The sequence below is a fragment of the Antrostomus carolinensis genome, unplaced genomic scaffold, assembly GCF_000700745.2.
Source record: "Antrostomus carolinensis isolate BGI_N321 unplaced genomic scaffold, ASM70074v2 scaffold36358, whole genome shotgun sequence".
Taxonomy (NCBI): domain Eukaryota; kingdom Metazoa; phylum Chordata; class Aves; order Caprimulgiformes; family Caprimulgidae; genus Antrostomus; species Antrostomus carolinensis.
Window position 1 is genome coordinate 1 of NW_010331533.1, and position 16,533 is coordinate 16,533.

Sequence of the window (16,533 nt, forward strand, 5' to 3'; positions counted from 1 at the left end):
AATCCCTGACATCCTGTGATTCTGTGATTGATCTTCAAACGTACGGCGTAGCAGCTAAAAGACAGAGGTTGAGTCAGAGCTCCTGGGTTCTATTTTTGCCTTTGTTACTGACTCAGGCTTCTTCTCTCTCTTGCCAACCTGGAAAATGAGGATAATCCTGCCACTGTGTCCAGTTTGGTTAGAGACTGTTAAATTTTGTTCTGTAGAACGTTCTGAGACCATCAATTGGAAGTCCCCAAAAATGAAAAAATACTATTTGTTGATCACTTGTATTTTTTTGAAAAGTGAAGTTACATAGATGATGAACAAAAGCAGAAATTAACCATGTTGCTTTTTTCTTTTCTTTTCTTTCTTTTTTTTTTTTCGAATGTTGGCCGAATTCATGAGTGCAATGATTGCTCAAGAAGAGTAACAATTTAAAAAGGAAAAAAAAGTACTTCTTCACACAGCAAGTAGTCAGGTTATTTTTAGCTTTAAGGGCCCATAAGAATATATGGATGCATTTAGAAAAGAAATACAAATAGTTTGTGTGACCATCAGTGTCCTGTTCCGTTCATCGTGGGGCACGGCTCGTATCTTGGAGCGTGATCTGGAAGGTTAGGGAAGCTTATTTGCCAGTCTTTGTGTTACTGGACAGGATAATTGATGGCTTAGTCACCTTTGGTGAAGACTCAAGGTGGAAGAGCAAGAGACAAAGTGTACTAGATGGGGGTGGGATTTGCACAGTGGATCAGATCTTACTGATTCCTCATTAGTGTTCTTCTCTCACCCACTCCCTCGGCAGTGAGCATCGCGAGCTTTGTGACCGTGAAGAGACCTGGAGTGACTGGTGAGAACAGCAACGAGGTTGCGAAGCTGGTGAACACCCTCAGCACCGTTCCTTCCTTAGGACAGAGCCCTGGCCCGCTGGTGGTTTCCAACAGCAGCCCTGTGCATGGTTCCCAGAGATCTAGTGTGTCAGAGTCTTCCTCATCGTCGTCGTCGTTAAAAGGTATGGTCTGTAGCAGCCGTCCTACAGCTCGATTGATTCTGCTGACAATCCAGAGGTTTATTTCATGGAGTGGAAAAAAAACCACACTAACCTGAAACTACTGAGATTTCCTACTAGGGATCAACACTTGAAAAGCTTGGCTGTTACTTCCTTCATCTTCATTATCTGCATGTTTTTATCCAGTGATTCTATTTTGTTTGTGGATATTTCCTTGCGTGCATTGTTTTGCATTCAAATTATTGATGTGCGTGCTGCCATCTTGAAAGTAGACACCTGAAATGCTTCGTGCAAGGAGGCAAAAGGATAAAATCTTTGCTTCTCTTTTTCCAAAGAAAGCACCTTCTTAAGGTGTTTGCCTCTTTCAGTCTAGTTAGTAGTTAAAGTACAGCTCTTGAAACTAAAGTATTTCATTGTGCCAAAAAAGATCACCGAGGTTTCAGGTGAAGTGTAAGGATTCTGATTTTTTTGGTTGTTGTTTTTCCTGTTACAGTCAGTTCATCTCCTATTCCAACATTTGATCTGCAAGATGGTGGCAGGAAGGTCTGTCCAAGATGTGATGCTCAGTTTCGAGTCACTGAAGCTTTAAGAGGACACATGTGTGTAAGTAGCCGGTCCAAGATGAGCAGTTAACGGGTAATTAATTGCTCGTGATTGTGGAGCACAAAGAACAGTTCTCCCTAGATCAGGGACTTGTGTAAATAAGAAGAATGTGACTGGGAGAAAGCGAGAGGCAAAGGAGAGACCTTTGGAAGACTTTCCACAGCGTCCCTCGCTGCGAGTAAACAGCACCTCAGCTTTATTGTCCTGTTGGTGCCAGGAGATGTGTTTATTTTCTGATCTTACTTAGCAGTAAGCAATCAAAATAGAAAATTGGATATTGACTCTGCATTATTCTTTCCTCAAGAGTTTCCTAGAGTTCCTCTGTCTTTTCTTAGTACTTTTGAGTCTTTGTTTTATAGTATATATAGTTCTTCCTAGATACAGTTTAATGTGTGGGGTTTGGTTATTTTTCTTTCAGTACTGTTGCCCTGAAATGGTGGAATTCCTCAAGAAAAGAAAATCTCTAGAAGCTGAACCAAATATTCAATCTGCAAAGCCTCCATCTCCGGAAAAAACTACAGCTGTTGCTTCACCACCCTCTTCTACTCCTATCCCTGCGCTGTCCCCACCTGCTAAAGCTCCAGAGCCAAGTGAAAACGTAGTTGACTCATCCCAAAGTAAGCTCATTATGTTAGTAGATGATTTCTACTATGGCAGAGACGGTGGCAAAGTGAACCAGCTACTCAACTTCCCCAAGGTTCCGACTTCCTTCAGGTGTCCACACTGCACCAAGAGGCTAAAGAACAACATACGGTAAGAGGAACGTGTTCTGAGTACCTCCAGGCTGCAGGAGTAAAAATGAGTTGTAAGCATCAGTCTCTGGCCCTGCAGCTTTCCCATCTTGTAGCTTAAGACCAGAACTGAAGCACAAAAAGGAAAAGTTTGTCCTTCATCACACGGTTCAGTCAGGGGGAAAAAGTTGTAAGCAGATTGTGTGGTTAGAATAATTGCGTTGAGATTCTTCAGCAGACAAGTCTCATTTGCTTGTCACTAGTCTTACCAGAGAAGGGGAAATCATTGTTCTTGAAGAACTGCTCCTCTCATCTTTATTCAATGCTTTTTTAACAGACAGATAAAATATTTTTATGAAATAGAGTATTGTTCTGAGCAAGCAGCTATGTTGTGTGTTGTGATGAGTTGAAATGTTTTGTCATCCTCAGTGGAATGCCAGGTTGGGGTCAGAAAGTGCTCAAAAGCAAGTGGTACAGCCCCTGTACTGCAAAATCTCTTCTCTCCCTTCCCCCAGGCTTAGGGAGCAGCAGGTTGCTGGGTAGAAGGAGATTTTTTTCTTGCTTTTGATGAGAAGAGCAAAAAGGAAACATCTTAATGCTATTTAAAAACCTTCTGGTGTAGCCTTTGTGATGCTTTCAGGGTTACAGGTGCAAAATGTTTGGATTTCTTTTCACCTCCATAAGGTTTATGAATCACATGAAGCACCACGTTGAACTGGATCAGCAGAATGGAGAGGTTGATGTCCACACCATCTGTCAGCATTGTTACAGGCAGTTCTCCACTCCGTTTCAGCTCCAGTGTCACTTAGAGAACGTCCACAGTCCCTACGAATCAACAAGTGAGTTGATTTTGCTGTTATTTGTTCAGGTTTCAGAGGGTTTCTGTCTTGTATTAACTGCAAATCTGCTGAAAGGAGTGTCTGTTCTGCCTTGCCCTTGGTGCACTGGTTTTGGAGGGCAGCATAAAATCCATCTAAATGACGTTTCTGCAAACTTACTGTCAAGAGTATTTTGAAGATCAAGTTCAAGAATGTCATGGTATAAACTTAATTTTTTACCAGTAGATTGACATCTGATTTAAAATCACTTGAAGTTCCCTCGTTAGGGCATCGTCCTACCTGTTGTACCCACCATTTTGTTCAAGTGAATTTTTGCTGCTGTTTGGAAACCCCTCAGAACATATTTTGGGTGGGTGGTTCTTTGATTGGTTTTGGTTTATTTTAAGTTGTTATCAAAGAAACTTGTGCCTGGAAGTGTACCTTGTACTGGGGTTTCTTGTCCCTCAGCTTTTAACCTCCTTTTCCTTTTCCTTTTGCAGCAAAGTGCAAGATTTGTGAATGGGCTTTTGAGAGCGAGCCGATGTTCCTACAGCACATGAAGGACACCCACAAGCCTGGGGAGATGCCCTATGTTTGTCAGGTATTAAAAGTGGGTTTAGGGGCTGGACTTCTTAAATGCTTACTAGAGAATAAGAGAAAATCTGGCACTTTTCAGCAAAGAGTTTGACTCATAGAGATCCAAACAGACCACGGAACAACGCGGTGGAGCCTGTTGAGTTCTTTTTCCAGGTGTGGACTTAGAGAAGCCCAGTGGCTGTTAGGGCAGCATGAGTAGCTGAGTGTTTGACACCGGTTCCCAGCTCTCTGAAGCTGCACCAGCTTGGTTTGTTTAGTCCCAGTGGCTTTCAGAGCTTCATTTTTTTTTTCCCCCTCCCAGGGCCTGCAGGCGAATTGCTGTGCCCAGATGAGATTTGTTGTTTGTGTGATACCTTTTCTTGACACTCTTGTTACCATCAGATTTGTCCTTGTATCAGTTCTGAACATTCATCTCCACTCAGAGGTCCTAACACTGTCCCTCCAAAAAGAAAAAGAAAAAAAACAGACAAGAAACTTCTAAAACACATCATGTTAAAAACAGATTCTGGTCCAAATTCTGCATTTTACATCCACCCTGAAGAAACTGCTCTTTAATATATTCCAGCTGCTTTGCATTCACTGTCTCTCCCTTTTTTTTTCTTGGATCTGGAGCTTGAATTGTCACTTCTTTCTTCTTTTACAAGTAGTTCATGTCTATTTCTCCAAACTACTCTGAATATACGCTGCTTGATTTAGTACCTTATCATAGAATCATAGAATGGTTTGGATTGGAAGGGACCTTAAAGATCATCCAGTTCCAACCCCCCTGCCAGCAGCAGGGACACCTTCCACTAGACCAGGTTGCTCAAAGCCTCATCCAACCTGGCCACAAACACTTCCAGGGAGGAGCAGCCACAGCTTCTCTGCCCAACCTGGGACACTGTCTGACCACCCTCACAGTGAAGAACTTCTTCCTAATATCTCATCTAAACCTCCCCTCTTTCAGCTTAAACCCATTTCCCCTTGTTTTGTCATTAACTGCCCTTAGGAAAAGTCCTTCCCCAGCTTTCTTGTAGCCCCTTCAGGTACTGGGAGGCCGCTATAAGATCTCCCTGGAGCCTTCTCTTCTCCACCTTACAGCTGGAATAAGCCAGCAGGTTCTTCAGGACCTGGTTCCTAAACTCCACTAAGGATCTTTGGGCATTGCTGTTAAGATCTCCATGTTACCATGGTGGATTTGAGATAATTCCTGTGTTATTTCACTATTAATTGTTCCCATCCACTCCTGTAGGTCTGTCAGTATCGTTCATCCCTCTATTCTGAAGTGGACAGCCATTTCCGAATGATCCACGAAGACACGCGGCACCTGCTCTGTCCTTACTGCCTCAAAGTCTTCAAGAACGGCAACGCTTTCCAACAGCATTTCATGAGGCATCAGGTACTGTGGCAGAGCTGGAGTTGCTTTTTGTTGCAGGTGGTTCCCTCTCCACAGAGGTTCAGTGGACAGTGGTTGGAATAAAAACAGGGGGGAAAAAAAAAACCAACCAAAAAAACTTGGTTGAAAAGGGGTTTTAGTAGATGCTGTGTTCACTCCATAACAAATGTGTGCTGTCATTCCAGACCTTTCCTAGGGATTGTGCTGAAGTGGAGGGGCATTGCTCCTTTGGGAGTAGCACAAATTATTGTTACTTTACAGAAAAAAGCATGTTTTGCTGTCCTGTGTTTGCTTCACGTGATGATTAACCACCAGTGGGCTCTGTGTTCGCTTGGGGATTTAATTTTTTTATCTCTAGGTTATAAATAAGTAAATAATACTGTATGCACACAAATTAATGTAATTTTCATGGCTTACTGGTCTGTTTCCATATATATTGATGGCATTTACAACATATTTTGGGTGGGTGTAGCTGAAGTGTACTGTCAGCACATAGAAACGTGCCTGAATTGATTTGCCCCTGAAGTCCTTCACTGACTCCCAAAGAGGCAGAGGCAAGGCAGCTTCTCAGGGAACACTGTCCCACACTCTGCTCTGCTGGGGTACCTTCCTTTACCTTAAACAAGCTGAGTAAAACTCTTTCCATGGCACTTCCAGGTCTGGTGTCTCTGCAGAGCATGATGTTTTTTAATTAAAAAACAAACAAACAAAAATTAAACCCAAAACACCCAAGATAGGGGGCTTGGTGAGGAGGGAATTTCAGGTGCTAAAGAAAAATGGGGCTGCCCTTGGTCTCAAAGAGGGGGAAAGTGGGGTTTTATTTTACTTTTGCTTATTCTTTTTTTAAAACAAAAAACCCTGCTGTGTTGTGACCTCTTTTTCTCTAAAATGAAATACATTTCATTTGCATTTGCTTTAGAAGAAGAGCGTTTATCACTGCAACAAGTGTAGACTCCAGTTCCTGTTTGCCAAGGATAAAATTGAACACAAGCTACAACACCACAAAACTTTCCGAAAGCCCAAACAATTAGAAGGGTTGAAACCTGGAACTAAGGTAAGAAATCCAAGTTCACAGCAGGCCCCTGTCCTTTATTTCCTTGGGAAACACCCGTCTGTATCGCTGTGTATTTATTAAACCCTGCAAAACTGATGTTTGCATCACTTAAACCACAGAAAAACAATCTGTGTTCTGTCTGTGGTGTGTGTGTGTTTGGTTAATCAGATACTTCATGGAAACAATAAGTGAGAGAGAGAGAGAGAGGGAGGAGAAAGTGGTGTGCCAGAGGTTAAACTCTCCTGACTAATCGCTCTCTGGTAGTCATTAGGAACAAACAGGCACTTGTGGGGCTCAAGTCGTGTGTCCTCTTTGAGGCCATTGCTGTCCTGGGTGGGATGAATCACATCCTGGGAGCAACTCTTTATCCTCTGCTAATTGAGGAGAGGAGGCTGAATTTGGATCGCTCACTTCTGCCCTTGTGTTTTAGGAGCTCTGGGTGTATCTGTTTTCTGCAGGTTACAATCAGGGCATCTAGAGGACAGCCACGGACAGTGCCAGTATCTTCAAACGACATGCCACAGGGCACTGGACAGGAAACCACTGCGCTGTCATCTTCTACTGATCCCCAGCCCATCTTCCTGTACCCGCCTGTCCAGAGGAATGTCCAGAAGAGAGCGGTCAAAAAAATGTCAGAATGTTTTGCTAAATTTCATATTAAAAGATTTTTTTTTTTTTTTAAAGGCAATGTAGTTAGATTTTTAGTGCCAAAGTGATGGGTAATACAATCCTCAGAGCACTGGACAGCTCTGTCTTACCAGTTGCCAAGGAAACTTCATGCCAGGAGAATCTAGCTTCCCACAAAACCCGGATTAAGTCATGTTATGAAAGCCCTTAAGGTGAAACTGTGAAATACAGAATTAGCTAGGAGTTTTTATAGCAACAATGGGATTTCATCAGCATGAGGGCTTGCTGCCCATCCTGTGTCCTACTGTCTTGTCTTCAGTTTAATTTATTATCCACTTTTAAATCATATTCTCCTGATTACAGCAAGTGGGAAATGTTTAGCCTGGCACCAAAATTAGCCTAGTTTGACTGCAGAAAGCTTACATGTCATTAAACTCTTCTCTGTCCTGATGATTGTGACAACTCCAGAGATACCTGTTCAGACACTGATGGAAACACCTCTCCTCTCTCCAGGAGCGTCTTGGGGAGGCAGACTTGTCTGGAGTGCAGCTTTGAGATCCCAGACTTCCCAAACCACTTTCCCACCTACGTGCACTGTTCACTCTGTCGCTACAGCACTTGCTGCTCCAGAGCTTACGCCAACCACATGATCAAGTAAGTCTGATTCTCTGAAGGCTGTAGTAGCAACACCTCCTCCCTGAATGCAGCAGCACCTCTGTGTCTGTCTGTCTGTCTGCACTGTAAGAAAAGCCCTGGACATCTATTCTGTATCAGCGTGGATGTAGGTGTGATGACTTTCACATGAGATGAGAAGACTGAGCTCAGGAACTGGAAGATTCATTCCCAGCTGTCAGTGTTGTAGCTCATGTACCAGAAAACTGGGTTTTTTGTTTGGTTTTTGGTTTGGTGGGGTTTTTTTTTTTTTTCAGTGCTCCTAGGATTTCTTGCAAAATTCTCAGATTTAATAATTTAAAAAATTTTAAAGAAGAGAGAGGAAAAATAAAAATTATGCCATGCTTCTACAAGCCTGTGGTCTGTACAGGACCATGGAGAGACCACAGAGGATGGCAGAACAGTTACTCCAAAATCTGGGTGTTTTTAAATGTTACTGTACAATTGTTTTTTATTTAGACAGAGAGTTTTCACTTCCTTGAATACAATACTGGCAGACAAAATGTGATTAAACCCAGGACTGGGTCTGTTATTCTAAATGACTGTATTTTGCATGTTTTTATAGCTCTGTAAATACCCAGAATAATTCTGACACTTAATAAAACTCTTTTGTCTTACAGCAACCACGTTCCTCGGAAGAGTCCAAAATATTTGGCTTTGTTTAAAAACTATACTGCCTGGTAATGGAAAACTTGTCATCTTCTTTTAATCACCTGGGAATCTAACGTGCATTCACTTCTTGATTTTCCCTGTTCTCTTCTGTTCTTTCATGATCTGTTTCTGAAGCAGCTCTGCTTATTTTTGGCCACACAGGAAAATATATTGAATTAAGGGCAATGTCTTGCCTGAGACTCCTGTTGCTTTCCAGTGGGAGTTAATGTTTGGGGGTGGGGACACGGCACTGGGGGGTGACTTTTTTTTTAAATAACTTAAAAGGGGATGTACATATTTTCATATCTGATACTAAGCTAACTTCTTTATTTTTCTTTTCCCTTTTTTTCCCCCCCCTTCCAGTGGTGTGAAGCTGTCCTGTTCCTCTTGTCTCTTTGTAACTTCTGAGGGTGATGCAATGGCCAAACATCTGGTCTTCAATCCGTCACACGAGTTTAGTAACATTATTTTCCGAGGTAAGAGTTTGAAAAGGAGCAGAAAAGTTGTAAAAAATAAATTAATGCAGGACATAATACATCAGTTGATAGACTCCAGGTCAAACAGATCTTTGTTTAGCATTGAGCTGAGTGCTCAGAGTCCTGTGTTGTAATCAGATGTGGTGTTGGGGACCTTCTGTAACTGCCTGAATGACTCTCCATTGTTATGGAGATGGGAGAGTTCAGCTTTAAGCCAGACTTGCTCTGCCTGCAGCTCAGCTGTGTCACTGATAGCGCTGTTCTCATGAGATCTTCCCAGGGAGAGACAATGCCCAGGGCTTCAGCCGGTTCCTCTGTTCTTCTGAGACATCATTGTACCTCCCTGACACCAGGAGGCCTTAAGCAGCTGCTGGTGCTGGGATTTGAATAGAGCCTAAAAGTGGCGTTCCAGTGAATTACCGAAACCGGACAAACTTGGGGGCATTGTCTGCAGGGGCCTGGCCAAGGCTGAGCTTTCCTAACGGACCTGGAGGTTTGCTGTTTGTCTCTGATGAGCACAGCTCCCTACCCCTTCCCTTGTTAGTTTGGATGTGGTGGTACTTGGGTGTGGGAGGAGGTTGGGGTTTTGAGTGTGAGCTGTTCCCACAGGGTATTGGGATGATTTGGAGTAAGCTGATCCTCCTCTCTGTGAGAGGATGTGTTTGTTTGCACCGACTTAGTGTTTGTTTACACAGCTACAAATGCTTTTGTTGTTTTGTTTCCCTTAACAGGGCCTACCTGGATATCCCATTCCAGGTAAACTGTTTGTAAACTCTTCTCTGCCATCCTCTCTTCTTTCTCTGCCATCCTCTCTTCTTTCTCTGCCATCCTCTCTTCTTTCTCTGCCATCCTCTCTTCTTTCTCTGCCATCCTCTCTTCTTTCTCTGCCATCCTCTCTTCTTTCTCTGCCATCCTCTCTTCTTTCTCTTCCATCCTCTCTTCTTTCTCTGCCATCCTCTCTTCTTTCTCTGCCATCCTCTCTTCTTTCTCTGCCATCCTCTCTTCTTTCTCTGCCATCCTCTCTTCTTTCTCTGCCATCCTCTCTTCTTTCTCTGCCATCCTCTCTTCTTTCTCTGCCATCCTCTCTTCTTTCTCTGCCATCCTCTCTTCTTTCTCTGCCATCCTCTCTTCTTTCTCTGCCATCCTCTCTTCTTTCTCTGCCTTCCTCTCTTTTTCCTCTGCCATCCTCTCTTCTTTCTCTGCCATCCTCTCTTCTTTCTCTGCCATCCTCTCTTCTTTCTCTGCCATCCTCTCTTCTTTCTCTGCCATCCTCTCTTCTTTCTCTGCCATCCTCTCTTTCAGTTTGTGGGGTTGTTTTTTTGTTTGTTTGGGTTTTTTTTTTCCTTTGTTTTCCCTCAACAGCTTTATTTTCTGGGTTTTAAGAAGGTCCTGTGTTCTCTCCCTTCAAGGCACATTCAGCCCCAGGACAAAAGCATGAAGAATACCTGTCCTACCTATTCCCCAAGTAAAGCTGCTACTGTGAAAACAAAGTCTGTGTTACCTGTGAAAGATGACCTGGAGCCTGAACTGGCACCAGCAGCCTTCAACAGACCTTTGGTCTGCCAGGAAGAGGAGTGTTTAAATATTGATGCTCAAGAAGATGAGCAGCCAACGAAGGAGCCGGAGCCTGCGAGCAAAAAGGAGCAGCTGTCTGTAAAGAAGCTGCGTGTTGTACTGTTTGCTTTGTGCTGTAACACCGAGCAGGCTGCAGAGCACTTCCGAAATCCTCAGAGGCGGATCAAGCGCTGGCTACGGAGGTTTCAAGCTTTCCAAGAAGAGAACTTGGCATCCCTGTCAGAGGGCAAGTACCTCAGCTTGGAGGCTGAAGAGAAACTAGCGGAATGGGTCCTCACGCAGAGAGAGCAGCAGCTGCCCGTCAATGAGGAGACTCTCTTCCAGAAAGCCACCAAGATCGGCCGGTCCCTCGAAGGTGGTTTCAAGATCTCCTACGAGTGGGCGGTCAGGTTCATGCTCCGGCACAACCTCAGCACTCACACTCGCAGGGCAGTGGCTCACCCTCTTCCCAAAGACGTAGAGGACAAAGCAAGTTGCTTCATCGAGTTTGTACAACGACAGATCCACACTCAAGACCTGCCTCTCTCCATGATCGCGGCCATCGATGAAATCTCTCTTTTCCTCGACGTGGAGGTGTTGAGCAGTGACGACCGGAAGGAGAACGCTCTGCAGACGGTGGGAACCGGGGAGCCCTGGTGCGACGTGGTCCTCACCATCCTCGCCGACGGAAGCGTTCTGCCAACGTTGGTCTTTTTCAGGGGTCACGTGCAGCAACCCGCCAACGTGCCAGAATCGATCATACTGGAAGCCAAGGAGAACGGATACAGCGATGACGAAGTCATGGAGTTGTGGTCATCCAGAGTGTGGCAGAAGCACACGGAGTGTCAGAACAGCAAGGGCATGCTGGTGTTGGATTGTCACCGAACACACCTCTCAGAAGAAATACTTTCCTTGCTGAGTTCATCCAGCACTCTGCCAGCTGTTGTCCCTGCTGGTTGCAGTTCCAAAATCCAACCTTTAGATGTTTGTATAAAAAGGACTGTGAAAAATTTCTTACATAAAAAATGGAAAGAACAAGCTAAGGAAATGGCGGACTCCACGTGCGACTCGGACATTCTTCTCCAGCTGGTTTTGTGTTGGTTGGCAGAGGTCTTGGAGGTCATTAGTGACTGTCCTGAACTCGTGCAGCAATCCTTCCTGGTGGCCAGCGTGCTACCCGGTCCGGATGGCACGGCCAACTTGCCCACGCGTAACGCCGACATGCAGGAGGAGCTGATCGCCTCTCTGGAGGAGCAGCTGAAGCTGAACGATGAACAACAACAACAACAACAGCAGCAGGAGGAGGAGGAGGAGGAGGCGACAGCTGAGCTCCAGGATCGGACCCAGAGCGAGGAATCTGCCGACCCAGAAATCCTCCATCAGCTCTTCGAAGGGGAGAGTGAGACTGAATCGTTTTATGGCTTTGAAGATGCCGATTTGGATCTGATGGAAATCTGAGCGCCGAGCTGCGAATCGTCATCCAGAAAGGGTTATTTTTTAAATAAATGTTGGATTTGAGACCATTACACTTCCCTGTGGATTTGTGGGTTTAGGAAATTCGTAGGCGATCACTCAGATAAATAGCCATTTCTGCTGTTCATTTCTAAGTTTTTGTGCTTTTTTTTTTTTAAAAAAAAAAAAAAAAAAGAAAAGAAAAATCACTGTGTTTGGTATTTTCTGAAAATATCTTGTGGGTGAATATTTTTTGTGTTTTCTTTTACCTCACTGTATCATAGTTTTCTGTTTTTATTGTGCAGAAATGTTTTGAATTATACATTGTCAATGTGACCATTTCTACAGAAAGGAGAAAAACAACAACAAAAAAAAAAAAATCTGTAGCTAATGAACCAGTATATAAATCTTTTTGGTAAATCTTTTTGGTTGTCTTAACACAGATTTTTTTTTTTTAATTATTATTATTATTTTAATTTTTTTTTTTTTTTAACACTTGACCTGGAAATTTAGTTTTCTGTGGGGAAATTTTAGGTGAGTTATTGCTTTAACGTGTGAACCTTCTATAATTGGCTGTTAAGATTTGGGTTTGGTTTGATTTTTTGGGGGGTTTCTTTTGTTTTTTGGTTGTTTTTTTTTTTTTTTAAAGAAGAATAAATAATTCTTTTGCTTGTGAATTTGGGGTAAAAAAACAAGTGAAAACATTTTGCCTGTTCAGTGCCAGCAGCGACGCTTTGAACTGGGGTTGAGCAGAGATCGGGGATCTCTTTTCCCATTGATTTATTTCCTTGGCACGGTGCGGTGGTTCCTCTCCTCCCCCCCCCACCCCAGCACCCACCTTGCTCCAAAGAGTCACTGACCGAGGTGGAAGGGGAAGGTCAAGTGTGTGGTTGATCTTCCCAGCCTGGAGGTGGGGAGTTGAGGCTGCTCAGACCTCAAACACATTGACCTGTTTTAAACTAGTTGCTAAACCTGCTTTAACCGGTGGCATCAGACACTACCAAGTTCCTTTAGAATTAGAAACCTGATTTAACGAGACAAACTGTGACGTGCACAAAAAGATAAAAAAAAAAGATGTTTGGTTTTTATTTTTCACTGCCAGCTTAAATTTTTCTACAATTTGCATGTTTGAGGGTTTTTTAATTGTATGTATTATGGTATAAATGGAAAGCATTTTGACATACAGAATTCAGAAGCACCTGCACCTTTCTGTTTCCGTAGAGGTTTTGTGAACCTTCCCTATTAGCGAAGGAAAGCAGGAGGCAGCATGTGCAGACCTGTAAATGGTTCATCTTTAAAATGTACATAAGTGGAACATTTAATAAAACCAGGGAAATGGATTTATAAATATGTGTTTTTATTACGAAGAACTATTTAACTCTTGTGATTTCATAACGTTTAATAGAAAACGTGTCGCCAATTCCTCGGCGCCGGGTCGCGGGCTGAGTTCCCTCTGCCCTGAAACCCAGAGAGGGGACAGTAATTAAATGTGTTTCCGTGTCATTAACACTCGAGGCAGATTTCTATTCCATTTGCATTTCTGCAGCCCCCCCTGACCCACCCTTTAACTACACAACCCACCCTCCCCAGTGAGGTTTTTTTGGGGGGTTTTTTTTAAATAAAAGTCTGAAAAATCATTAATTAAATATTCTCCTGGATAAGTATTTTTCCTGTTGTTTATTGTGGGTTGTAGTAACCACCCCTCTGCTGATTATTGATGAATTTATTGTGTAGAAGGCTCAGAAACACCCAATTCATGTACATGTGCCCCCATTTGTTACTGTCCCGTAGGCAGCCGGGCTCCAGCTGTGCCCAGGGAGCTGTAGGATGATGGGTGGTGATTTTTCAGAGCCCTGGTTTCCCTCGGTGTCTGCTGGCCATGGGCAGAGCCACTGGAATTTAAACTGGGACTCTTCATCATTCTCATCTTGGTGATGAGAGAAAATGAAGGGGCTGAAACCAACCTCCCCCCCCTTTGGTTTTCCCCGCTCTGTGCTTTGAGCTGGAGTGTTTCAGAGGTGCCCTGAGCTGTGGGATGAGTGAAATGAGGCTGTTTGTGAGCAGGGGCTGTGTGTGTGACAGGCTGGTGTGTCCCAGAGCAGGGGGGCGCTGCCAGGAGAGCGGCCCAGCGGTGGTTAAACAGGAGATCAGGGTCTGGAAATGCTGCGTTACCCTCCTGGCTGCATATTTATATTTTTTAAACAGAAAACATCCTTTAAAGATGTATTTTTGTTCTGTCACAGGTGGTTTTTAAAGGTTGACTGAGGCTTTTGACCTGTCCAGAATCCTCTGCTGGCTGGGTTACGGGAGCCTCCCGGTACGTCCAGGGCATTCCTCTGCTCCCCGTTAGTCTCACACTTCAGGAATTCATTCATTTTCTTTCATCAGGACAAAGCTTAAAATTATTTGTGTATTTTAACTTAAGATTTAGCAAAAAAGGTCCCAGTGCTAATCCTGGAGTCTCACAACCATCCCAGCTGCTGCTCCAGCCGTTTCCTATTGCAGCTCAGACCTGCAGCTCCAAGACCCAGGGAAGGCAAACAGCCACGGTCCCTTCCAGCAGCGAGGAGAGGGGCAGTGCTCACTGGAGGCACTGGGGACACCCTGACCCAGTTCACACACACGCTCTGGGTCCGTATCGGATCACGGGAGGATGACGCTGCGTTTACATCTCTAATGGAGCACAGCACCTGCCAGAAACCCCACCAAGAAAACAACAAAAGCTTTTTAAAAGCTGCTTTTTTTTTTAAATGCTGCAAAAATAAGGGCTTGCAGCCGTTGGTGACCTTCACCACTTGGAACCAGGCAGCTTCCTGGAGTCCATATTTCTGGAGCAACCCACAAACTCACGCCCAAGCCCAGCACAGACACACACAGGTTGTCTTCACAGGTTTATTTCATTTCCAAAACAGATCAGAGCTTCGAAAGGACCAAGGGATTTACAGCGTGGAGAAAGGGCGATAACGTGGACACAACAGCCTGGAGCAGCTCTTCAGAGATCACTCGAAGCCACTGCAGGGAGAGATTTGAGAAGGTCAGGACCCTGCACAACCTGGCTGCAGTCAGCAGCTGCACTCACAAAAATGGGAGCATTTTGGCTTTTACCAGGTGGGCTCACCCAGCCCGGATCTGGGTTTGGGTTTGTTCCCACAGGCTTTGCCGTGCTGCCCCCAGACCCACGGGCGTTACCTGACGAGGTGGGCGATGTCCCAGTTGGCCTCCAGGGTCAGGGGTCCTTCCACCTCCACGCCCTTCTCCGTTGCGATGGCGACTTCATACTGAGGAGAGAAAACATTGACTATTCTCAACAAACCCTGACATCTGCGCTGGGATTTGGGACGGGCCCTGTGAGAGCTCCCGGGGGTCAGAGTCGGTGACACGTTGTGTTTTAAACAAGGTCGTTTTAACTTTTTCCAGGGTGGGCAAGTTGAGTCAGCAGTAATAAAACATTTCTAAAGCTAAAATGCTGCAGCCTCAGGATGCTGCGACTGGGGCGATGGGAGAATTATCATCATGTGTATGAAAATGCTGGAGATGAGCATCACTCGGACTCAAACAGCTCCTCTGAGAGGAGCACAAGGAGGGCGGCTGCGCCAACAGGAGCTCTGATACCCCCCACCTCTGCCACCTCGGGGCTCACAGAGGGAGGGTTCCCGGGATCAGAGACACAAGATGAGCCGGGGTGAAGCGGGGAAGGTCGGCCCTGGGAGAGCAGCAGACACCAGCTCTGCGTTGGAGGCTCTTACCCTGTTGAACGACCGAGCGTCCCTGTAATACAGAATCCTCATGCAACGCTCAATCAGGTCACGGGCCTCCTCCTTCGTCAGGCTGCGTTTCTTCTCCAAGACTTCTCTCATCAGTGGCTGGAGAGAAAAAATAAAACCCAACAGCTCCATCACCCCCATGCTGAGGCGGCTTTAGCAGAGGAGTCAGAGCGTTCCCTACCTGAGCCAGGTACGCTCCGTAACCCGTAGCGAGCGTAGGGGCTTCATAGGCCACTCCCAGCATGTCCACGTAACCTAGGAAGCTGAAGGGACAGATCTGTGAGCACAGTGGTGGCTGCATCGAGGAGGGACTCGGCTTTTGAGTGTCTACACCCAGCCAGAGTGCTCCCCGAGAAGCAGCCGCGCAGAGGGACGCACGGTAACAGTCACACGCTCCGCGTCGCTCACCCTCCCTCACCTCTCGCCGTTGTAGAAGCCTCCGATGACGACGGTGTTCCAGAGAGGATTTATCTTGGACCTCCTGTTGTACATGACTCTTGTCAGCCAGGAGTGAATGGCTTTCGGGCTGTAACTGTGACCATCTCCCAACAGCTCCTCGTCGATTCTGATTGAGACAGAAATTTTACACAAGTAAGAAAAGCTGGAAAGAAAAAAAGCTGGAAAGACCCCGGATCGGGGAGCAGCAGCCGATGTCCAGCAGGACAGAGACCCCTCCCGCTCACCCCCACGGGCTCTTCTCAAACAAGAGGCAAATCAGCCACAAAGAAGAACTGAAACTGTTTCTCCACAGGAGAAATAACTTACACCCAAGGGTCTCTGAGCGGACACGGGGGGTCTCAGCTCAGTTTAGTCCCTCTGAGGACTGGGAAAAGGCACCACGGGGGGGTCAGGGCTCTGCCCAGCCTGGGTGAGGGGCCACGGCGGCCCAGGACGGGACTTACACCATCTGGTCGATGACCTGTTTGAGGTACTGGAAGTCGGCGTAGTCCCCGGATGCCCCCAGCATGGTGGTGTCGTTCACCTTCAGGAGCCTGGAGATGCCGCGGAAGCGGGCGAGGGAGCCGTAGGAACCCATCATGTCCGCGGCCACGATCACCCCCCCGTCGAACTTCACCCCGAGCACCGAGGTGCCCGTCACCATCGGGCTCCTGAGGACACAAATGTCAGCGCTGCCCCCACACTCCCCTCCCCCCAAATCCTTTGTCCCATC

At 45.6% G+C, this 16,533-nt stretch overlaps 2 protein-coding genes across 2 annotated transcripts; one reads left to right on the forward strand and one right to left on the reverse strand.

Annotated features, from left to right (window-relative positions):
• Window positions 1–784: 784 nt before the first annotated feature.
• Window positions 785–11,604, forward strand: POGZ (pogo transposable element derived with ZNF domain; the record flags this gene model as incomplete). Its single annotated transcript, XM_010173248.1, has 13 exons — window positions 785–991; window positions 1,482–1,591; window positions 2,010–2,344; window positions 3,007–3,161; window positions 3,641–3,741; window positions 4,969–5,115; window positions 6,032–6,166; window positions 6,625–6,797; window positions 7,307–7,447; window positions 8,086–8,145; window positions 8,480–8,592; window positions 9,324–9,348; window positions 10,002–11,604. Coding segments are annotated over 13 exons (3,305 nt in total), but the record flags the coding sequence as incomplete, so codon positions are not given.
• A 3,179-nt stretch (window positions 11,605–14,783) lies between these two features.
• On the reverse strand, window positions 14,784–16,467 carry PSMB4 (proteasome 20S subunit beta 4). The gene is made up of 5 exons (XM_010173247.1): window positions 16,265–16,467; window positions 15,781–15,927; window positions 15,544–15,625; window positions 15,345–15,461; window positions 14,784–14,876 (listed from the first exon to the last, which is right to left on the reverse strand). The coding sequence occupies exons 1-5, from the start codon at window positions 16,462–16,464 to the stop codon at window positions 14,784–14,786; spliced, it is 639 nt and encodes a 212-aa protein (XP_010171549.1). The 5' UTR covers window positions 16,465–16,467.
• Between the last annotated feature and the right edge of the window lie 66 nt (window positions 16,468–16,533).

What these genes read in the sequence shown, in the direction of transcription:
- PSMB4 (XM_010173247.1), bottom strand. Translation starts at nt 16,464, where the DNA reads ATGGTGACGGGCACCTCGGTGCTCGGGGTGAAGTTCGACGGGGGGGTG. An exon ending in ACGGAGCGTACCTGGCTCAG is followed by an intron (nt 15,462 to 15,543) that starts GTAGGGAACGCT and finishes TTTTCTCTCCAG; the next exon opens with CCACTGATGAGAGAAGTCTT. An exon ending in ACGCTCGGTCGTTCAACAGG is followed by an intron (nt 14,877 to 15,344) that starts GTAAGAGCCTCC and finishes TTCTCTCCTCAG; the next exon opens with TATGAAGTCGCCATCGCAAC.